We start from the raw sequence: 25109 nt of genomic DNA, 5'->3' as shown, positions 1-25109 counted from the left end.
AAACTAATTAAGCAGTCCCTGTTCTGAACCAATTGGGAAAAAAATGATCTACAAGAAAGGGACAAACTGTAAGAGTCTCTTTGGTGATGGTTTGGATGCTCCAGTTCATTTATGTGTGAAATTGCCCGATAATGCCAAAAGAATAGTAGCTGCTAAAACCAAATTTTCAACCTTCCTTTCCCTCTGTCCTTTTTTTTTCTTTTATAACTTTGTCATCTTTATTTGCACGTCCATTTCCCACCTTGTTGTAGCATGTTTGTTTTCAGTGGTGTCTATTCTGATTCGCATCAAAGAGAAGCTAAACGTGTTTCTAGTTTCTTCCTCTGCCACTAGGCAGATGAAAATGAAAGTTCGAAACACAAATTAAAACTGTCAATAAATACTGGTTTTCTCGCCTATTTTAGGATTCAAAGTGGAAGTTTATGAATTATGATCATTCAGGTGGCTCGATAGTAGAAATATGGTCACAAGGTCTTTCATTTGAATCATTACTTTTCAATCAAATGCAAATATTTTAAAATTAGAGTATGTATCAAATTAAAAAATGACAATGAAATGAAGGGAATTTGCTTCACATACAATAATCATTATACGGCAAAGTTTGTCAAATTCCGAGCATCCCATTAACAGACATATATTTAAGTTTGCCAAAGTTTGTCAAGGTACGCTTATTTTTTTAGTTAAAATGTTAGTAAACTACACCTTAAGTATTTTAAAAAAAATCGCAAAACATGCTTCTAGGAAAGAAGTGAGAATAGATTAGAAACAAAGCTACTCAGGTGAATTTTAAGACAATCCTAACAGGTGAATATGTTATCGCATGAGTTTGTCATGGCTGCAGCTGAGGAGAAATTAAAGCGAAGAGGGTTGGTAAAATATTCACAAACCAAAGAAAAGGTGTGTTTTTTTTTTTCCTTCAATACATAAACTATAAATATTTTTCATTTTTCTTTTATTATCCAACCTTTCCAGGATCCAATATAATTAGCCTACTGTTATATGTTGCGGTACAGATCCGAATAAATAATTGCCAGCCTGAATCGAACGCCTCATAACTTATCAATCATGGCAATGCAATACAATATGTTTGGACAAAATGTTTTATAGTATCTCTCTCCATCTGTTCAACCAATTGAAGTAGACCCCTTAACGGCAAAGCATCAAATTTGCCTCAAATTTGCAACGAGGGCACTGGTAAACCATAATTCTGAACCTGGAAGATGCCTTCCACGAGATTTTTCTATACTCCCGTGTAGCTGCGTACATAGGAATTAGAAAGAATTACATGGTCTGATCATTCATATTTCATACAGAACTGCAGTTCAATCCCTTGATTATATTGCGATGCCACATCGCACTATTAGGATTAAATCTCAATTCCCACGTTGGCCAGTAATGCAAATCTTGCTTCAATGTTAGGACTCGTGGCTTCCCATTGAGGTGAATTGTCCTTACACGAACAAACTCGCCATGTTCTAGTTCCTGCCATTCAATAAATAATTATAAAACATGAATAATTTGGGAGAATACCAAAAAAGAGCAGCTTGGCTAGTCCTAGAATAAATGCGCAGCCAAAAAAACATAATGCCATGCTAATCAAACTGTGGTAATAGATCTTGAGTCATCCTAACAAAAATTACAATATTCTTTACAAATCCAGATTTCTCAGTCATAAAAAGGAAAAAGCTTGTAGTTACAAATTCCTTAAATGTTTCATGTTAATAAATAACTATGAAGCACGGGGATGCATGCTAGGTGGTGTTCCCCGTTTCCGGTACTGCATGGGAATGGGATGGATACAGCTAGGAAACGGCCAAGGGACGTCGTTGACTTACTTATTGGGTATGGCTGACCAAGACGGGGATGACAGCATTTTGTGGGAACGTATTGGGGACGGCGGTGGCCTACACACGTGTCCCCACAGTCCAAAATTTTTTTTAAAAAAAAGGAAAAAAACATTTAAATTAGGGCTTCCTCTCTTTCACTCTCAGACCACTAGCCGATTGCAAACCTTCTGCGTGCTGGTGGAGGGCACGGATCGAAAGTTCGGCCGTCTGCGCGATGTGCCAGCATACGGCGGCAGCACAAGCCAGCATCAGCAGCAGCCCCACGCGTTCCAGAAGGTGTTCAAGGCGTACACGAGGGTCTGGAAGCACCAGCAGGAGAACCGCACGAAGCTGGTGAGTGCAGGTTGAAGCGGTGGGAACTTGACGAGATCGCAAGCCGAATCGGACTGAACCAGTAGAAGGTACTTCCAAGGATCCGAACCCAACACCAAAGATCTCGAATCAAACCACCAACGAACCACCAGCCAGGTTTGCTTTCACACTCTCTCTCTCTTCGAATTTCCATGTTTGCTTCCACCAACCATATTGTCATACCTCATCGAGTAGATGTGTTTAGTTGGTGGTCTATGTAGATGATATAGTCACCACAGGAAATGACTAAGAAAAAATTGAATGGTCTGCTGCACTTTGTTTCATCCTAGAAGCCTGAACAACTGAGCTGAATTTTCCAAACCAAGCTCGTGGGGATTGTTTGAGTCCATAAAGAGACCTCCGAAGTTTGCAAACCAAGCTAGATAAATAATAAAAAATATTAAAAAATTTTGCCATTTCCTAACCGTACCCATATCTTGGGATTTCTAAATTTGCCGTTTCCCATCCCCGTATATGTCCCCGTCCCCATTTTGGTGCATCCTAGAGTAATAAAACAACCTTTATTAAGTGGGTAAATTAATCATATAAAATTTAAAACACACCATAGATATTCCACATGTACACATGCCATGCATTTTAGGGTATTCAAGATCACCACGGGCATCATATCATATTACATATAAATAAGCTCGAAGTTATAAAATTGGTTGGATGGTAAAAGGAGAAGAGGGAAAGGTATAAGTAGGAAGAAAAGAAAGATAACAGCATATAAGTGAGTTCCATCCATGCAACAGTAAATTCCATACCTTTGTCACTTTAACGAAAGAATCTATATTTGGAGTTGGTTTTCCATTAATTTCGACTATCCACTGAAGAGCATATAGACCATACCTATGTACAGGACTCCCATGGCACCACCTGTGAATTTGACAAATTTTGTTGTAAGCAGATGCTGTAGTCATGCAAGCATGCAATGCAAGAACAGGAGCAAGTTATTATTACAATTCAGACCATACATCTAGTCACTAGACCAATATCGAAGGCCATCACATGAAGTTGGCATGACAGCAGCAGTTTGCAAACAAAATACAATAGGCCTTCATACGATTTTACATATAATAATCTACGAAGCACGGACATTGCTCATCATTGCGGTGTCCGTGCGAGTCCAACACCGACACCCGTACAACACGTCTCTGACACTGCTCCGGTGTCGGATTAAAATATTAATTTTTTTTGCAGCTCCAACACTAAAAGACAACTTTGACACGGCTTCAGTGTATAAAAAAATTATTTTGAAATTTTTACAAGACAAATTTCAAATTTAGAAACTAGAAAGACAGAAACTTATCGCATATGCCTCTCTATTTCTCCTAATTTCCTCTTCTTTGCTGGACTGAGGCACTTTTGATTTTGGCTGCCCACTGTTGCACTGACTTCTCTCAATTCTTCTTGTTAATCGTGAGTTTATGACTTCCATAGTTCCCAGACTTCCCACCCTCTTCTTCATTTCTCATTCTCGACTAGCATACTTCCTTTGCTTTAAAAAGGAGTGGCTAACTCTGTTTTTATTTCACATATGGAACCCGGTGGTGTACGATATTAATTTACTTGTTATGTGCGTGTGTGTGTCATATTAATAATGAGACAACAGTATCTCTATTTGATATTTGCTGTTTGTGTGCCATATAGTGTCAAGATAATTGTAGAACTTGTGCTGTGCGTGTGATAGATTGACAGCAAAATGCCATATAAGTCATCACAGTCTCTTTGCTTTTTAGATGGAAGGATGGATTAGATCCCTTTTAACTTAAGGGAACATTGAGCCCAAATTGTGAATGATGTCTGTTTCCAAGTGTATTTTTTTTTTTACTCATTATAATAGGAAAATGTTATATTTGAATTATGTGTGTGTGTGTGTCGGGGTGTCTAGAAACAGACATCATTTTGCAGATGACATAGTCCTCCTTGGAGAGTCGAGGGAGAAGTTGAATGAGAGGTTGGAAACTTGGAGACGAGCTCTAGAAACACATGGCTTTCGCCTAAGCAGAAGCAAATCGGAGTATATGGAATGTAAGTTCAACAAAAGAAGGAGGGTTTCTAACTCAGAGGTGAAAATAGGAGACCATATTATCCCTCAAGTCACACGGTTTAAATATCTTGGGTCTGTAATACAGGATGATGGGGAAATTGAAGGGGATGTGAATCATCGCATTCAAGCATGATGGATGAAATGGAGAAAAGCATCGGGGGTGTTATGTGATGCAAAGGTACCGATCAAGCTAAAGGGAAAGTTTTATCGGACTGCGGTACGACCGGCGATTTTATACGGAACAGAATGTTGGGCGGTCAAGAGTCAACATGAGAATAAAGTCGGTGTAGCGGAGATGAGGATGTTGCGGTGGATGTGTGGTAAGACTCGACAGGATAAAATTAGAAACGAAGCTATTAGAGAGAGGGTTGGAGTAGCGCCTATTGTAGAGAAGATGGTGGAAAATAGACTTAGGTGGTTTGGGCATGTAGAGAGAAGACCGGTAGACTCTGTAGTGAGGAGAGTAGACCAGATGGAGAGAAGACAAACAATTCGAGGCAGAGGAAGACCCAAAAAGACTATAAGAGAGGTTATAAAAAAGGATCTCGAAATTAATGGTTTGGATAGAAGTATGGTACTTGATAGAACATTATGGCGGAAGTTGATCCATGTAGCCGACCCCACCTAGTGGGATAAGGCGTTGTTGTTGTTGTTGTGTGTGTGTCGGGGTGTCCTATATTTTGGACATTACAGGTGTCACAGTGTCCGTATCGTGTCCAATGTCCATTTCTATGTCTGTGCTTCATAGATAATAATCCTACCATGCCACTCCATTAAAAAGGCACTTTTTTACCCTGATGCAGACTTGAAAATTTGCAAGTGCAAAGTTAAAATCATACCTTGCCACATATACACCATGACCTTCTTCGGGAAGAAATCCAAGAGCACGCACTGCTGGATGTGGATCTTGGACAATACAACCACACCAATTAATTGCACGAGCAGTGCCATTTCCATCCCTAACATCTGTTCCCACAAAAAGTTCAACCTCTTGTCCCTGACACAATCACACAAATCAATCAGTAAGGCACAATCATAATCCATATGCCACAAATAAAGAAAGATAAAGTTTCATATTTTGCAGGCTCCACAAACTCAATCAAAAAGAAAGAAATAAAACAACTTTAATCAGGGAGAGCAGATATTGTCACATACCTGCCGGAAAATAGTCAAGTGAAGCTTCCCATCATTGGCGTCGGATTTGTCTAAAGCTTGGCAAGCATTTTCAATGTCACGGAAGCATGTGACTGGTTCTTTGTTGATTGCTAAAACCATATCCCCTTGTTCTAAAAGATTCTCAGCCTTTGATCCAGCCAAACAACCTTTAACACGTAAAACCTGACGTCTTACTGGATCTTTCTTAACAAGTGCCTACAATAATTGTGACCAAATCAAGACAATGGTAACATCAAAACTAGTTCTTTCATGTTTCAAGAAGTGAAAGAAGGTAAGGGAATCCAATAAGTAAACAACAAATAAACAAGAGGCAATATAAATTATCCTCTACTCCTCTTGCTTGAAATATTTCTTGAGGTATTAATGGACAACTTATCACCAGTACCAATCCATAATGTCACTTTTCTAATAAACACCCATGATGCCAATTCTAGAACATAAAAAAAAATCATTTGGGTAAATTATACTGTTCTGGTATTAAATTATAATGTAAGGGGAAATAGAGTGAAGCCACCATGGATATGTTTCTTAAAGGGGCTTTTCCAGATAATGAACTAGTCTTATTGACCATTCCTCATGTGCTTAAGCCTCAAGTCATAACTCATAACAACATTCATCACAATTCACAAATAGCATCTAATTTCATATAGTAAAACCAAAAAGAACTTCTACAGTAATCATCAAAAGAAAACGAATTTTCTACATGTTGGAGGCATCAGATGGTACTGCATTCAGTTAAAATGGAATGCTATCTATGATCATGGATATACATTAGTATTTGTTGTTGCTTCTATCTTATTTAGTGCAGGAAGGACTACACTAGAACCTTAAATCTGGTTCATATGCAGAAAGAATAAAACCTTAAATAGCAAATTCAGCCATGGACAGGTAATCATATATATATATAAGGTTGTAATGTAGCATTTTTTTAAAATTTTAATAGCTAAAGTGAAAAATAGTATTACATATTGTATGCATAAGGAAAGTAGATATCCTACAGGTAAAAACTCAAAACTATTAAAAGCAAGATATCCATACTTGAATCCAATCATCACTTAATCCAAAACTCCGAGCCTTTGAAAGCAATGTTGGATAAAGTTCAACCTCTAGAATTCTCACAAGTGGCATAGGCCTTTCGACACCATTTATAAGAAGAGGTGACCCATTTGCACCTGATATAATCTTGTCAAGAACCTGACTTATTGCATAAATTGGAATACCCCTCACAAATTGATGATCTTCTGAGGTGCTGCAACCAAATTTCAGCTGGAACAGAGAATTTTAGCATCCACATAAAAAGTATGTCACAATTCAGTCAGGGTTCATCATAAAAATACTCCCCCTCCCTTTCACAAGAAATGAAAAAAAAAAAAAAGTTATATGTCATGGCCCACCCTAGGCCATGACCCACATACAAGCTAGTTAACCTGGCAAGCCTTCAAAATAAAAGACTTAACAGTTTAGCAAGAAAAAGGAAGCATAATAATTCACGAGTCCTATATTTCAACAAAATATCAGTCAAAATTTTGGCAAAGTTTCTCCTATATTTGTTTTCCTAATTATAAATGAAGAGGAATAATGAAATAGAATTCAAGGAACAAATTTCACACTCTAGGCCTTTCTTAATTGATATTAGAATTTTAATTGAAAAGGAATAATGGCATTATAGACTTCAAGGACCAACCCACCATCAGGTAGCCTTTTGAGGTTTGTGTAAAATTTGTCTTCTCTCGTCTCTTTCTAGTTTTCATCTTTCTTCTCTTGTACTTCTTCTACGAGGACACAACTGTTTGAAGTCAGGCTTTATTATATTAAACAAATGAATAAACCAAAAACCATAGTATATGACTATATGTACATTGTTTCAAGTCTCCCATCAGGAATTTTACTCATGACTGGATCATATAGACAAGGTCTAATTCTTCTTTAATTTCTAATTTTCTATTTGGAAATTAGTATTAAGGTAGCATTGGCCACATTCCTAGTTACCTCAGTGGTCCTTCATTAGTAAGTCATTTATAAGTACAAACGTAAGCCCTTGTTAAGGCTTGTTGTATGTCCTAACCTTGAAATGGGGCAACCTTATCCCCTACTTAACTTCTATTCACTAAAAGAATAGAACTTAAGGTTAATTAGCATCAACTGTGAAGCAATCTTGCTAAAAGTTTAACCTGTTAGAAGACTTGGGAGTAGTTTTAAGTAAAATTTCTAACACACCCCCTAATGCAACAAAATAAAAAAAATAAAAAAAATAAAAAAAGATTAGGAGTGTGGACATTGCACAGACTCACCCAAATCTTGTGCTGAAAATTAAATTAATCTAATAATAAAAATAAAAAAAAAGCAGTACAAAGTTTGAACTTCGGATTATCTAGTCTAACTAAAAGCCACTCACTCATATTATGCCATGCCAAAGGATGAACCCTCCTGAAAGCATAAGCTGTTCAAAGAAGGCTCGAGAAAGGTTTTTATTGACGTCATTAAGTATTAGTTTTATCATTCAATTTTCTTATAGCAGTTTTTCCAATAGTGGCCCTAATGAAAAATGTCCAGATCCATCCCAGCAAGCAGAGAATAAGTAGTATAAACCTGAGTTGAGAAGCTTCCCCATATAGCTTGGACCCTTCCTTGTTCGTCTGTTAGCACACCCGAAAATGTACTGCCAAAATCTGTATTTTAACAAATGAATAGTAAGACCTTTTTATCTGTACAAGTAACATGATTTAACAAACAAACAAACAGCTATCCAAATTCACCTGTATCAAGCTCAATTACTTCCATATTGGTTGCTCTATAGCGAGGGGAATCAGCAGATCCTATATTTAATGCAGCACAAGGATTGGTAACAACTGATTTCCTAGAAGTTGCTTGCAGACTTCTACTCAACCCCACAAGATAAACAGAATCCCCCCGGCGTAATGCTGGCTCTGAACAAGAAAATGTACTAAACATGAGTCTTTCAACAATATAGATAAATAATTGTAAAAGCCCTCAAACTTCTGCCTTCTCTCATCATCTACATCTAAAATGTTTATATCTTCAAACAAAACATTATTTACCTTTAGAATATTCCCTCATCCCTTGTTAGAGTAATTTAATCATTTACCAGAAGCAATTAACTTCAACTAGAAAATGTAAAACTATATCAACTACAAATATATATAGTAATAAGTTCATACAGAGTTCATCACCTCCACACATATCATGATATCCTCACAGGTAAGATATGTATTCCTTGACAGAAAGGGGACATGAGAAATTGGAATTCATAACAACAAATCATAAAAAGATTTTTCTTTTATTATTCCCAGTCCCATTCAACCAAAGTATGGATAGTAGTCTTTAGTCACAGGTCAATGAGAATGGAACATGCTCTTCATTCCCAAATCTGGATCTGATAAAGATGAAGTCGCCTTAAAATAGTAGAAATTTAGCAATTACATGTTGAAACCCACCTGGAAGTAACTCTGCAGCACGAACAACTGAACCCCCAACAGGTCCCAATGCAGAGGGATCATATGATATAAGGGCATAATTGTGAACAGGATGGAGAAATACCACCTGAAATAAGGAAGAGGGACAATAAGCTAAAGAAAGACAACCTTCTTGTTTATTCATTTATTTTATTGGTGTCACATTCTTTTAGAAAGATTTACCTCTCCTGGAATTTCAACTGGGAAGGCGGCGAAAGATAGCATTACATCAGAAGCAGATATTGCAACTGTATTCTTGTCAACTGCAACTAATCCCATATCTTGGGAATGATAAATTATGACACCAGTTCCAAAAAAGTGCTGTGAATGAACACCATCAAGCATACAAGATGGGGGAACATGAACCTGCATATACCACACGATTTTAGAAAAACCATAGGAAAACCAGTAAGTCGGCACCGGTTCAGTGCTACAACATCAAGCATTGTTGTCATAACTCATAAAAGTGATTATATAATACAGAAATTTTTCATCAGAAAAATAGAAATGTCCCAGATTAATGAACTTAAACACTTAAATATGACAGTTATGGGTGGGGAAAAGATGATTTAAAAAAAAAAAAAATCAAGGGACACCGGAAGCCATATTGCTGCATTCCCATCAATCAAACAAAAGGCTGATAGGAAAAATTTGGACCACATATCACAACTAAGACTAAATTATTAGATGGACAAAAATAAGGGCAGCCTGTTTCTATAAAACTCCCACAATGGCAGGGTCAAGGGAAGGGTCAGATCCATTATGGGTCTACCTAGTCAGCCTTTGCATTTGCAAGAGACTAATTACCCAACTTGAAATCACACAGCAGCAACTCTAACCGTTCCAAGGCTCCCCTTAACAATTAGACTGACAATAGAAACAAATGAACTATGGCAAACCACAATTATAATGACATCAGTTTTTATACTACATGGAAATTCACTGATTGTCTACTAGGACTGTCCAAAACAAAAGGTAATATTTAGTTAAGGGATTAGAAAAGGAAAACATCAAGGAACTTGTGCAATCCTAAAATTGATCTCAGGCTCCATACATCCACCGATTGTCTACTACAACTGTCCAAAAACCATACTTAGAGGAGAAATAAGAGATATATTTAAAAGAGAATCACATATTGAAAATATCCTTCTCAAGAAAGTCCAATGTAGTCTTTATAATCTATGACATCCACCTTACATGCAGAAGTGGTATTTATCACTGACAATCTAAGAAATACAAATACAATGTTTTCCATTTTACCCTTTGTTGTCGCAAGAAATAATAAACCAAAGAGCTCGGTCAAAATTCGGTTGCCAACACCTATATCTTATCTATGCTGGGTACAAATTTTCATACCACACACCTCACATGAATTCATCATACAAAAAAATGCTTCAAAACATTTTACTTTTTCTTCAATGTTTTGCTCGAAAATGATCAAAAATCAAAATGGGAAATTTTGATTTCAAAACATTTTAAATGCTCCAAAAAAAGAATTTAGGAATCTTACAAAAAAAAAACAAATTGCTAAAAGTAAAAATTTGTTTTGGATCATGAAAAAGAACAGATTTTTTAGATCCTTTAAAACATTTAGGGAAAATTATACTCACACCTCTCAAATTTAATGAAATTACACTTGATCATCGATACTCCTCCCTTTTTTAACATTACATTGATCTTCCCTGATTCATATCACTGCATAAGAAATCAAGGGAGGTCAACAGGAAGGGTACCCAATGCTGTTATATAAATTGACAGGATTTTGTATTGTCAAAAAAAGGAAGTGTAATTCTGTTAAACTGAAAGGGGTGAGTGTAATTTGCCCTAATCAAAGTCTGTTAGTTTTTTGTACTTTTTATAAGAAAATATTTATTAGACAATGTATTTTTTTTTAATATATAACTGCATATAAATTTTATAAAAAAATTTAAATATATATTCTGCTGAAGTGTTTATAGATTCTTTAAAATTTATTGTACCCTATTAAGTATTAACATTTCCTGTAAAATTGACATACTGGCCTGTACAAGAGTAACTTAGCTGCCAACAATTTACATGTACATCATAGTATACAGAACAGATTTTGAAAGTTTTAAAAGATTACTTGATTATGTATAAAACTGATGAGTTGAATATCATAATACAAAATAGCAGGACAGCTTGCTGACGAAAAACAGGTGGGTTACACATGTAGATCAGTAAGGTAGGAGACTAGGAGTAAATGTCATATGCATCAGCTCTAGAAAATTGTAGGATATGTCAAATCAACTATTAAAAACATATACCTAAGTATATTATAAAATAGCTGTAAAAACAAAATTAACATAGCTAGGTTTATTCTATAATTACATAAATAATAAAAAATGCCTCAGTCACCTCCGCCCTCCAGAAAAAAACTTTTTGAACTTCAATGGTGACAGCTTCTGAGTTTGCTAGAAAAGTTCAAATAATGAAAATGTTCCCTGTTTCCAAATATCAGAAACACACACCAAACTGCAACAATTCATGATAGAGACATTTTGAAACACTTCCTAATCAGTTAAGATAACTTCCAATCAGGCCAAAACAAGAAAAAAGAACGGAAATTCATGTTAAGACCACAAAAAATTGTTAAATTTCAATAATTTAAAAAAGGAACATATATTGTATGAATTTTATATAAAAAAAAAGAGAAAAATTCATCTTAAACCTCCAAAACAACAAAATTTTTAAAAGTTTTGGTACTTTTTAATGAGGGCATCCCAAAACTTATGGAGGATACACCATAATGAGGGCATCATATAATTTTAGTATCATTCACGCACTCTATACATTCCAGTGAAGCCACTTAGCAAAATTGTGATAAAATTTCTACAATAATACCTCAAACATCACAAGTGTAGGCTCGATCACACGTTCAGCAACTGATGCATTTGCTGTAGCTGCAGTTGCACCCTGATAGTCCATTAACATGTCATCCTGTATAATACTTGATTTTTCTAGCTTAGTTTCCCTTGAGTCATTTAAGGAAAAATCAGCAACAACATTTCCATCAGCTGATAAATCTTCATCCACTTTTCGTTTTTTCACCACACCATCAGATGCATTGTGGTGAGATACACACTCTGAGGGATCTTCACAATTGGTTTCCATGCTAGTGACACCATCAACCAACTCCTGACTGTTATCTCCACACACATGTCCCCCACAAGCATGCTCACCAGTTAGTGAAACTGACTGTCTAGATAGATTTTCAACATCTTTAGCACCCAATGATAGGAAGGGGGAATCAAGCTTAAAAGCAGGCTTAGCATTCCAAAGACCAGTACTGTCATCACGAGTGTATATCTGAGGTGGTGCATACCATTCATGCCGATCAACCGTCACTAACACAGACTGCAGCCCCATCAGCCATGTTAGTGAAACAATCAGAAATTTGTTATACCTTTTAAATGACCTCCGAGCACAAATGCAAAAGGAACATAGATACAAACATATAAATAAACCACTGCTTCTAACATGAAAATACTATCTTATCAGATCGGAAAGTCAATCCATTTCTAATATCAGCCACAAATGTCAAGTTCAATTATCCACAACAACATATAATATTGAACATAGATACAAACATATAAATATACCACCGCTTCTAACATGAAAACATTATCATGTGATTCATGTCGGATCAGAAAGTCAATCCGCTTCTAATATCAGCAACAAATGTCAAGTTCAATTATCCACAAAAACATATATTGAACATTGTTGTAGTGCTGACAATCTGCTAGACTAATATACCAGTAGACTCCAGTGTAGAGTTAGAATAAAGTTTACATCATTAAGCCAATTTTCAATAGAATAAACTTTTCATAAAATCCACCTTTGTGTCAAAAAACTTACAAAATGTAAACCATCCCTGTATAGTTAGATGCTTATTATAAACCAATAACATATAGTCATATACAACCATAAAAGCTGACTTCTACAAAATCTAAGTAAAATAATCTAAATATGTATACCAATCATATGTATAAATAGTAACAAGTATACCATTGCATACCCTAAATCTTATAGACCAAAGAAAAAGAAAGATACTAATAAATAGAAAAGCTCATTGTTTTCTTTGAAATATCCTATACACAATATAATCAATGAGGGGTTGTTTTCTATTCATGAACCACTAGGAAAATTTTATTGCAAATACATAGATCAAGGTTTAAAAAGGCCAAACAATACCATTTGAAAGTTATGACAAGAAGTAATAAACAGTATCTGCATTGTGCAAATATACATTAATTTAAAACTATATGTTATTTGCACAGTAACCATTACCTTCCTTCGATGACGATCCATGTAGCTTATATATTCCAATGGTACTCGAGCACCCCTGGATAGCTTAGAAAGAACTGATATCAGTTCGTCAAGACATGATATTTCTTCACCAGCAAATTTCTTAATTATTGCATGGCGAGGAACTCCTGCTCTGAAGAGCATATATCTGCAAAAGGTAAGTATCACATGTTTAATAAAGTACATGATATATGCCAAAATGTTAAATAAATATCAGAGGGATCCTCTCCCTCATCCCTCAAGGAACAACTCTTGCGTATGAAGACAAACTTCATGCTAGACTCAGGGTTATTTGCTAATTTGTCAAGTGATGAACAATTTCAAGGAATTCTAAAATACAAGAGATAAACTTACAAGATCATCATAAAGTTATAATAAATTAATAATCTCACTCACATAGCTCTATACATAATTTGGATAAGCATAACCTATCATCAATATAAACTACAATTCATTAATATTTTCTCTGGCCATTAGGCTGTAAATATGTATCAAGTTTGGTAAATTCAATGCTTATCAAAGTACACATACCCTGGTTCGGCCACATAAACAAGCCCACAATGGAAACGGAAGTTTCTAGCCTGCATTAAAAAGATGATAAACATAACCAAAATGAGGCAGTTAGCTTAAATTGGAAGAGTAATGGAAGCAACCTTGGGGAGGGGTGAGTAACATATTGGGAGTTTTATGACACAGTATATTCTCGAATAACTATGTTACAGTAACCACAACTGGAAACAAACTGGTACCCTTGAATATACAATAAGAAGGTAAATCAACCATTTAGAGGAAATAGTAATTTAGTATAAGACCAAAAACATCTTAAATAGAGACAGATGGACCAATAGAATGAAGGAAAAAGGCCAGCACACAGAAATAGATGGACCAATAGAATAAAGGAAAAAGGCCAAACACTTCTCTAATAATATCTTAAATATAAAAGAAACATGGTGAACATTCAAGACATATTTCTTCATTTGAACAGGCACCTCCTTCGGCCTCTCAAACAGCAAGCCAAATCATATTCAACTAAGTTTTCTGTAGAGAGCACAAAATAAAATAAGTAAGCATTCCAATTTCTGAGTTCAGTCCAACTAACCTGCTGATAAGAAAGAGGATGTATTACTGCCCCACTAACTTCTAAGAAATAATCAGGCGTTATTGAGTGCAAATCTTGCACCTGATACAAAAAAATTTTAAAAAGAAAAGAAGTTAGCACAATGGTAAGCAATAATTGGATTTTCAATAATCATTATTCAAGCAGCCAGTATAAATCTTGAGCCAGGTTCATGTTAGTAACTAAGAACCTACTTTTATGCTTTCATCAGATTCTTTCTGTTCAATATTACTTCATGGGTAAATATTTTCCCTATTTCATGGGTGGCACGATGCAGAGTGCTAAGTTTGGTTCGTCTTGAGTCCATACTTCATAAACCTCTTTTGATGGGCGATCAGGCCACAAGTCAGGTCAAACCCAAAATTATAACTATCATGCATTTGATTACAAAGAATTAAAGAATCACAAAACTTCAGAAAATTACTATCTAGCCACTGTATTGCTTTCAAACAAAATTGTTAAACCAGTATAATTCTAGTCTATCATTGACTGTATTTTCAGATCTTCAAAAGCTAAGTTTTGATGAAATTAGAAGGATATAAAAAGTAAAAGTTTGATGATGCTCTTGATTTATTTACCATTTTATACAGTTAGGTTTCCTTCAGCCCCTCTCTTCAGAAAGAGTGGAGGTTGCAAGTAGATCACCATGATGCCCTTCCCATAGAAATGATAAGCATTTGGGTATGTCAACAAGTACAAAACTACTGATAAAGTAAATATCCAAGAATAAGAATCTCACCAACAAAGTTAAACTTTTTGATGTGCCACCCCTTTCAATTTGTAATTCAATATTCTTATTTACACTGTCATCAAGTAGAGTCTCCAGTTTCAGGAATTGAGTAATGACCTGCAATGAATTTTACAGAGTCAAGTTCTAGAAAACAAGCTCCAGTGTCTAATACCAACCACAAACAGTACATGGACAGCAAAAGACCCTGTTTTTACTAAAATACCCCAGTGTTAGCCCTCCATAATCAAGTATTACCTTTTTATGACCAGTTCATTCTTCTAGTTCTAGATGAAACATAAAGCCCAGTGTTTCACCAAGGACGATAAACAAACTAAATCTATATCAAACAAAAATTAACAGAGAAACAAAATGGGGAGGGTAGGGCAGGGGAGCAAAAATTTGCCCTTCAAACAAACTTACTTCTCCATTGACACGAACAAGTACATCACCCGGTTCCAAATGTTTATAACCCGGACCACCTGGAACCTAAACAAGTCAAGGAGTAAAGCCAAAGAAATTGAAATGGAATATCAACTCAAAAAACATTAACATTCTACATAACAATTTGTTCACCACAGAGTCCACAACAAGCATTCCAGTTTCACCAGCTGGAGAAGCATGACGGACTATCTGCATAATTTAAGAGCAGTGTATATAATTCAGGGGATTTTTGAAGAAAACTGCTACTGAATAAAGATAACCTCAAAAAATTATATAATAAATAACCTGCTCTGTCTCACTTCTAAGGCCAAGTCGACGAGTCTCATCAAACCCTTTATGGAGAAATGTCATCTATATCAAATTTTACACAAAGAGGAAAAAAATAAGATTGTGGCATACCCAAAGGTAATGTCTATTTACTGAACCAAGAAAAAAAATCTGTACAACCATCTCTAATCTCATCCAATATATAAGAAACAAAAAAATTAGAAGATCAGCAGATTAAAGATGCAGGGAACAAAAATATCTAGAAATTACAAAATGATAAGTGTGAAACCTCTACAACCAAAGCACATCTGTAATGAGCAGACAAACAGAAAAAAGATGGGGGGATCTTGAAAGCACTAATTACAGCAAGTGTCTCATGTTCTATAACAAGCAGCGAAGAAGTAAATTAAAGATGTAAGAAATAAACATTATCTTGAGATTACTTAAAGATACAACATATGTCAGTATTTTCATGCAAATCCATCACCAAAATTTAAAAAAAAAATAAAAATGGTTGATTCAATAACAATGGCAAAACTGTAATCAAGAAATCATATAGTTAGCATTTGACATTTTACACAATATATAACTAGTTGGTATCACTTTCAATGTCTATAAAGTATAAATATATGCCGATAACCAAATATTTCATTTCATGTTCTAACAGTCTCAGATGCAATAAGTGCACTGAGAAACTTAGCAGAAAAATAAAGTGGACAAGTCTAGGCAAGTCTGGACACCAGTAGGCCTTATTGCCATTTGCCACAGCAAAATATTTCAATTTACCAGGAAATTTCCATTGGAAAGAAATTTAATATAGTCAATATTATTGACTGCAATGCAGCATACAAAATATTTAAGCTTCAGTACCATGAAATAGATTAATACTAAATCATGAGAAAAACACAAAAGGAAGAATCTGCAAAGAATAATTGACAGACCTGAAGCGTACCACGAGGTATAGAAACTGCCTTCCATTTATCAACATAAGTTTCACTTTCCTTTTGAAGAAACCTTAATGCCCTCACAACCTGAAATGTAAATCACTGTATTTAGTTGTTCACTTGTCCTAATTAAATTAGTCCATCCCCACTAGAGGAGCTGAATTTCTCCTTGATTACAACAGGAAGCGTCAGACAAATTCAGCAAAAGTATATATCAAGAGCTCACTCGTTCTAGAGGTAGAAAGAATGCTGATGCACTTGATGACTTGCTCCCAGCATTGAGGGCCACTGCCCTGCCTTGCCAATCTATAACTGGGGAACCACTTGACCCTCCTTTGGTCCCAGATGCTGCCTGAAATGTAAAAATCAGGAGATATATGGTTGCAATAAAGGAATGGGCAAAGGCAGGATATGCATATCATATACAGTAACTGTAAATCACTTCTAAAAAGGACTTCAAAACCACATCAGACAAATCATTTGGTCTACGAAGTTGCCCAGTGCTGGTACAAATTGATTTTTAACCCCTTGAAGTTGATTTTCTTTCCCTACCATTTTTAGCAATGAAGCCTGCTTTCAATTCTAGCATATTTCCACATAAAGTAATAAAAAAAACTGAGGAAAATTCTAGTATAGCATTGGATAAATTACAAGACACCTAAAAAATTAAAATACAAAATAGGAAGGAAATTAAAGGATGTAAAATTTGAAGATTAAAGAAAATAACATGAACAAACTCATAATTTGAAATTTTAATGTAAATGAATTAAATAATATTTGTTCTCACTTACTTGCATATAAAATGTGTTGAAGTCATTATACCCATCCCTGCATTATATAATAGCTTAATTATCTAAATTCAACCCGTTCACAAAAAGAGCACAAAAAAGTTACAGATATTCTACAACATACTTCTTATAATGAGGAGCATCCCTATCCAATCGAGCAAGAGTACCAGCCAAAATGGAAACCTGAAAGCAAAAGCCAAAATAAATATACCAAAGTTATTGGGAGAAAAAGAACCAAGGTAATGTTAGAAGTTTAGAACACGTGATTCTTTTACATCAATAAAAAGCAGTGGCAATCATGAACAGACTTAACCATGAAGTAATGTCTTAGGCCCAACGGTGAAAACTGATGGGTGTCATAAGAAGGAACCCCTATCTGCAACCCAATCCATAAAAGAGACCCCAGACAAGTTCTCTAAAGTCTATTCTCGACAAAAAAACATCTCTCACTTTAGGGCCCGACCCTCTCAGATTGAGGTAAAGCATCCTCAGCTTCAAGATGGCAACCAGGCTTCAGCAGATCAACACGCCACTCAGGATAAGGTTCAAAATCAGAGCTTCGTGGACTCAGAAAGGAGGTTAAAAAGTGTAATACAGTGCAGTGATGAGGTGCTGCAAGAGGCTCAGCAATTATGGCGCCTTGGAGAAAACTTAGGTATGGAGACAGCTACAGATAGCCTACATTTCCTCCACAGCTATGCTTCTATGGAGTGTAGAGACAGAAAAGAAGCTAAGGAGTTGGGGAATAGGAAACTTCCTCAATGAATATCCTATCCTATAACATTAGAGGGTTGGGTGGAGGTATTAAGTGGGCCTCTATCAGGAATTTGGTTGGGAAGCATAAGATAGATCTTCTTTGTTTGCAAGAAACAAAGAGGGATTCCATTTACAAGGCACTTTGTCAGGCTTTGTGGGGTCACTCAGACTTTGATTGGGAATGATTTCCTGCGGACAACACAGCTGGGGGGCTCCTTTGTGTCTGGAATAACAATAACTTCCAGGTTGATATTAAAAGAGCTGAAAGGGGTTTTATCATGTTGGAGGGGGTATGGTTGGTAGAGAGTCAGAGGGTAGTGGTGGCCAATATTTATGCTTCTTGTGAGCTAGAAAGTAAAAGACAGCTATGGCAGAGGCTATACTTACTGAAGAATCAGTCCCAGGTTCAGTGCTGGTGCCTTGTAGGGGACTTCAATTGCATTAGACACCCAGCTGAAAGAGTGGGAAGCAATCTCTGTATTCCAGACACTAACCTTATCGCAGAATTTAATGAATGGCTAGCTGAAATGGAGGTAGAGGATATTTCTTGCTTGGGCAAGCCCTTTACTTGGGTTAGGCTAACGGTTCTTGTAAAAGCAAGTTAGACAGAGTGCTGGTCTCTGATGATTGGGTCTCTAAGTGGCCTGATAGTTCCCAACACAACCTTGAAAGGAACTACTCATATCATTGCCCTATCATGTTGAAGTCTAAAAATATTGATTGGGGCCCTAAGCCTTTTAGGGTCTTTAATGCTTGGTTGCACAATAAGGACTTCAATAAGGTGGTGAGGGACTGCTGGTCTGCTAACCAGCCTATGGGATGGGGGGGATATGCCTTGAAATGCAAACTTCAGAAAATTAAACAAAGGTTAAAAATCTGGAGCAAAGAAAATTGTGGAGACTTGGACAATAAGGTGAAGCTAATCCAGCATAAGTTGAATGACTTGGAGAATTCCCTCACAGCTCAACCTACTGATCAGCAAGTTCAAGAGCTCAAGAAAGCCCAATCTGACCTATGGGAGCAATCTTTTCTTCATGAATCAATATTGCGACAGAAATCCAGGTGTAAGTGGATTAAAGAGGGAGATAGTAACACTTCCTACTTCCACAAAATCATCAATTCCAATAGAAGGAGGAATGCTTTGAGGGGGATGCAAATCAATGGTAGTTGGGTAGATAATCCTGCTGCCATTATGGATGCAGTTCTTCAGCATTTTAAAGGCAGGTTTGTTGAACCCTGCCTGCACAAACCCAACTTAGATGGGGTCTCTTTCAATGTCTTGTCTTCAATCCAGAGTGAGGTGTTGGTGGAACCATTTAAAGAGGAGGAGATAACTAGTGCAGTGTGGGCTTGTGATAGTGATAAAAGCCCAGGGCCTGATGGGCTTAATTTCAGCTTCATTAAGCACTTCTGGAGGGAACTGAAACCTGAGTTCCTTAGGTTCTTCTCAGAATTTTATGTGAATGCAGTCTTCCCCAAGGGTCTCAACTCATCATTCATTGCTCTCATCCCCAAGATCAAGGATCCTCAACTTATTAGTGATTTCAGACCAATATCTCTAATAGGTTGTGTCTACAAAATTATTGCAAAAGTACTATCTAATAGGCTCGCCTTCCAAAAAAAAAAAAAACTATCTAATAGGCTTAGCAAGGTTATGAACCATCTCATAGATGAAAGGCAATCAGCCTTTGTTAAGGGCAGGCAGTTGCTTCATGGAGTTTTAATTGCTAATGAGGTTGTGGAGGAGACTAGGAGATCTAAGAGACCTTGCTTGGTGTTCAAAGTTGACTTTGAAAAAGCATACGACTCTGTGTCTTGGCATTTCCTCTTTTATATGATGAGAAGAATGGGGTTTCATGAAAAGTGGATTGGCTGGATTAAGGGGTGTCTCTCATCAGCATCAATATCCATACTAGTGAATGGTAGTCCTACTTCTGAATTTAAACCTCAAAGAGGTTTGAGGCAAGGGGATCCATTGGCTCCTTTTTTGTTTGACCTAGTTGCTGAAGGCTTGACAGGCATGATGAGGGAAGCTGTCTCCAAAAACTGCTACCACAGTTTTATGGTGGGAAAGAAAAAGATCCCAGTCAATATACTTCAATTTGCTGATGATACTATATTCTTCGGGGAACCATCTATGGACAATGTCACAGTTATTAAGGCCATTCTCAGAAGTTTTGAGATGGTATCTGGTCTTAGAATTAACTTTGCTAAGAGCCAATTTGGTGCTATCGGCCAGACTCAGCAGTGGTGCAGATCTGCAGCTGATCACCTGAACTGTGGCCCCCTGCAGTTTCCATTCACTTATCTAGGGATGCCCATAGGTGTTAATCCGAGAAGGAAGGTGGTGTGGGAGCCCATAATTAGAAAATTCGAGGCTAAGTTGAATAAATGGAACCAGAGGAATGTCTCAATGGCAGGCAGAACTACCTTAATAAGTTCTGTCTTGACAGCGTTGCCTTTGTTTTACATGTCTTTCTTCAGGGCCCCTATAGCAGTGATAAATAGGCTAACTTTTATCCAAAGACACTTTCTATGGGGTGGAGGTGCAAAAGGTAAAAAGATAGCTTGGGTGGCTTGGGATCAAGTCTGTGCTCCTAGAGATAAAGGAGGCTTGGGAATCAAAGACATCAAGGCTTTTAATAGAGCCCTTCTTATCAAGTGGAAGTGGCTGATGTTCCAACAACCAGACCAATTATGGAGTAGAATTCTCATTTCAAAGTACAAGGGATGGAGAGGATTGGAAGAGGGCCCTCATAAGCAGACCCATTTCTTTTGGTGGTTTGATTTGAAGTCTATAATTCATCACAGCAGCATGGAAGAGGTCTTAAAGCAGTTTCTCTGGAAATTGGGCGGTGGTGATCAAATATTATTTTGGGAAGACTCTTGGGTGGGTGATGGAATAACTCTTAGAGATAAATACCCCGAATTGTATCAAATATCCTCTCAAAAATTTCAGTTAGTGGGAAGCATGGGGTCCTTTGGAGAAGAAGGTTGGGAGTGGGAATTCTCATGGAGAAGAAATCTTTTTGACAATGAGCTGGGGAGTGCTTCAGACTTTATCGATCGGGTCACAGCTCTAAGCCCTAATGCAGCTTTGAAGGATTATTGGGTGTGTGGAGCTGATCCAAAAGGAATTTTTACTACTAGCACTGCCTACCTTTGTATTAAAGGTGATCAGCCAATAGGCTACCTAAATCGTGGCTTCAGCCAGCTGTGGGAAGTCAAAGTACCTCCTAGAGCCCATCCTTTGCTTGGAGACTACTTTGGGATAGGTTACCGACTAAGGAAAACTTAACTAGAAGGCAAGTTGTTATTGAAAATGATCTCTGCACCTTCTGCCAAAGTCAAGTTGAATCTGCCTCTCATCTCATTTTCACTTGCAAAAAAGTTATGCCACTGTGGTGGGAGTTCAACTCTTGGGTCAAGGAAGACAGAGTTTTGCATTGTAGGCCTGGGGACAACTTCTCTCAGCACTTCTCCTTGGCTGCTTCGAGGGATTCTAATAGAAAGTGAAAGATTTGGTGGATAGTAGCAACAGTATCTATTTGGAACTTTAGAAATGACATGATTTTTAAAAATCAACCGTTTGTCATCTCTAAGTTGGTCGATAATGCAATCTTTCTCACCTGGTCTTGGTTGAGGGGGTGGGAAAAGGACTTTGTTGTCCCTTTTCAGCAATGGTCCTCATCTATGTCTTTGGCCTTTACCTAGTGTGGGATGTATGGTTGGGTTTTGTAGCTTTCATTGGTGGGGTGTTATTTTGTTTCTTATGTTTTCTTGTCTCAGGAAATGGCATCTCCTATATATCTTCGTAGTACCTCTGGTACTATTTATATCTAATATATAAAATATTTTTGGCTGTTCAAAAAAAAAATGAAAGACTACCAATTTTGGTCAGTATTTTAGGAAAATAAATTTTGATATATAACTTGATTTTAGAAATCAAAGGCCTTATAGAAGACAACAAAGGAATGTAACTGGACATATGTTGAAAACAAACCATGATCAAGATTAGAAATCAAATTAAAAAAAAAAAAAACTCAGCATACATCATTCTGCTTTGTGCAACAATGGTCTATTGATTTGGTCAATTTGCCAAGAAGAACATCACTTGCTAGCCATTTGATGAGTTTGATATAAGCATAGAAACCATGTAGCTTTGTCATACGAGAATTAACTTTAAAAAAAATGCAAGACTGAATACAGGGAATAAGTGGAATTGAACTATCAAATGAAACATGTTTATCCAATGCATCTTAAGTCAAAAACCGATTGCATAATGCAGACACAAATCATAGATGTGAATTTAAGATAATACCTTTTCACCACTATCATTACCAACAACTCTGATTTCTAGTCCTACACAGGCAGCTTCAGGAGCAAGAGGTATCTCCTCATAGTTCAGAAATTGTATAGCGCCAGGATCATAACAAAAGAACCCAAAATCATGTACCTAAAGAAGTGTATGTATTTAGTTGGTTGCATCAACAGGCATCCAGCGAAAGTGCAACCTCAGCAAGAATTTATTAATCAAAAAAATGAGAATAAAAATACACAGAGACACATACAAGAACTCTCTGAGGACCATAATAATTATTTATAAATTTTAAAAATATCTCCAAAGTACAGTTTAAAAATACAAGCTCTATAGCACAAAAAAATGAAATGGAGTACAGTAAAACAAAACAAAAAGGGGAATCATTTTGTCATTTCACAATTTAAAAACAAACGGAACTTAAGTAAATAATAACAGTGAAGGTGTTTTGAGATGATAAAACATTCTTCCCATGTGTTTGGTTCCACATCCAAACCTCAAGACTTAGTTAGAAACATGGAAATAAGAAGCTACCAGGGGTAGCTTTTTGCCTTCAAATGGAAGATGGATGTGATTATTAATTGACATGATGCAGTTCCAAACTAGTGTTCACGTTAGATGATCCAGAATCATATTGAAATATTAGCTAATCTGATTTTAAGTAAATGTTCACATGTTTGGTTCCACTTTAAGGATTGAAGCAACTTTAAATAACTGTTGAAACGAGGAGTTTTACTAATAACTTGCTTTTAGAATAAAAACATTCAAAAGCATAAACTAAACCACTTCAAAATCAATTTTGCAAGCACACACTTCGTTTCAATAACAATAATATCTTGATCCTCCTAAAGCAGGTAATAACAATATAAACATGTTTTTATATTTTAAATACTTGTTATTGAAAAACAATAGCGTCGTGATTTTGCATGTTCGTAGCAGCTACACCTACACACGATTTCCCTGCCTTCATAAAGAAGCGAGTATTCGAGCAAAGAAGTTTCTAGGAAGCAGAATGCATGCATAAATGACTAAAAAAAAACAACCGAATGAAAGAAAGGATTGAACTAGATCGCCAATTATTCAACGGTTCACAGCATCACATTGAGAAACCAAAGCGAAGACATCAAAAGTTCACTCACCGGATCTCTGTAAATCGGATGCACCGGAACCTCTTCGCGGTTCAGAAACATCGCTTCTGCAACCACCGGACCTACACATTCGAAACAGAGAGATCGTCAACGCGAACCGAATTCATAAAAAAAAAAAAAAAAACAGAAACAAACAGCTAGAGCGAGCGAGGCGAGGTTAATTAATTACCTGGCTTGACGACGTGGCGATTGGTGAGGATGATGCCGCGGCGCTTGTCGACGACAAAACCGGTGGCGTAGCTGGCGGCGGCGGACTCAGTGTCGAAGGAGCGGGTGGCGGTGGTGCGGAGGACGACGACGGCGGGGACGACTCTGTTAAGAGCTTTGCGCCAGTCCTCGGCGGTGGCAACGTTTTCCTGAAACGGCGGATCGATTTCCATGCACAGGTCGTCGGTCTTGACGGCGGCGCCGGAATCCAATCCTTCCGATCCCAACCTTTCCGCTGGATCTCCCATTTCTCCGATCAGTAAAGAATGCTCGATCTTCTTCTTCTTTCAACTGATTGAAACTGTTACTACTTCTCTTCTCTTTCTTTCTTCACTCTGAGCTCAGTGTAGTGTGTGTGTGTTTAGTTAGGGTTGGGTAACTGACGCTGCACACACACAAAAACAATTACTAAAGTGTTTTCTAATAGTCCGCCCCAATGACTACTACTCAGTGAGGTGAGGTTTGCGCGTTGCCACGGAATTCAGTGCCTACGTGTAAGTAACGTGTTTCGGGAAGAAAGGCCCGCTCGCTCAGAACATGGCCAATCAAAAATCCAACCCCAACTAACTAGGCTTTCAATAATTATCCAATCATCGTCGCAAATTAAATCATTTTCTTCTTCCATTACTCTTTTTTCCGTAACTTTTTTAATTCGATTTTTCATTTCTCTCTTTTTTTCTAAAATAATTTATTCATTAAACTTAAATACAAGAGATATACTATGACTTACACACACAATGCTCAAACTTAAGATCAATGAATATAATTAAGTTAATTAATTTTCATTAATAACGTCATATTTAATTATGATTCAAAAATGTTTATAAAATTTAATGGCTCAAGTAATAATTATATTTTGATTCAGAAATGTAACAGATTTCATTCTGAGAAAGGTTTAACCCTAATTGGGAGTGATTTATGAGTGCACAATGAGGACCTAGAAGCTTTGAGGTTGGTGCAAATGGGGGAGGAGTTGGGCATTAAATTTGAAGAAGAAGTGAAAGGAAATTGTCTCGAGATGTGCTAAGATGGAATAGAGAAACAAGCAAGAATTGCAGTAGTAGGAGGTGGTTCTTAGGGGGGAAGATATGGTTTGCTACGAAGATACATAGTAAGAATATTAGGGGTCCTCGGGGCATAGGAAGTGGAGAGAATTAAAGAATTTAA

The 25109-nt window shown here is 36.7% G+C and overlaps 1 protein-coding gene across 2 annotated transcripts; it reads right to left on the bottom strand.

Moving 5' to 3' along the window:
* Positions 1-924: 924 nt before the first annotated feature.
* On the bottom strand, positions 925-24450 carry LOC100809144 (protease Do-like 7). 2 transcript variants are annotated; one of them, XM_014764215.3, is made up of 25 exons: positions 23905-24450; positions 23727-23797; positions 22591-22725; positions 17638-17696; positions 17517-17553; positions 16952-17077; positions 16723-16812; positions 15800-15865; positions 15647-15703; positions 15494-15559; positions 15083-15190; positions 14326-14406; positions 13758-13807; positions 13209-13374; positions 11763-12275; positions 9084-9266; positions 8883-8988; positions 8184-8354; positions 8017-8096; positions 7116-7199; positions 6466-6693; positions 5407-5622; positions 5091-5248; positions 2966-3077; positions 925-1482 (listed from the first exon to the last, which is right to left on the bottom strand). In XM_014764215.3, the coding sequence occupies exons 1-25, from the start codon at positions 24188-24190 to the stop codon at positions 1306-1308; spliced, it is 3426 nt and encodes a 1141-aa protein (XP_014619701.1). In that variant the 5' UTR covers positions 24191-24450; the 3' UTR covers positions 925-1305. The 2 variants fall into 2 exon arrangements, with proteins under 2 accessions (XP_014619701.1, XP_003538402.1); XM_003538354.5 differs by lacking the exon at positions 7116-7199 and having other exon boundaries at positions 23905-24445.
* Positions 24451-25109: the final 659 nt, after the last annotated feature.

This window comes from Glycine max, chromosome 11 (assembly GCF_000004515.6).
Source record: "Glycine max cultivar Williams 82 chromosome 11, Glycine_max_v4.0, whole genome shotgun sequence".
Lineage (NCBI taxonomy): Eukaryota > Viridiplantae > Streptophyta > Magnoliopsida > Fabales > Fabaceae > Glycine > Glycine max.
The sequence above is the reverse complement of the archived record's forward strand: the minus strand, read 5'-3'. Positions and strand labels throughout refer to the sequence as shown.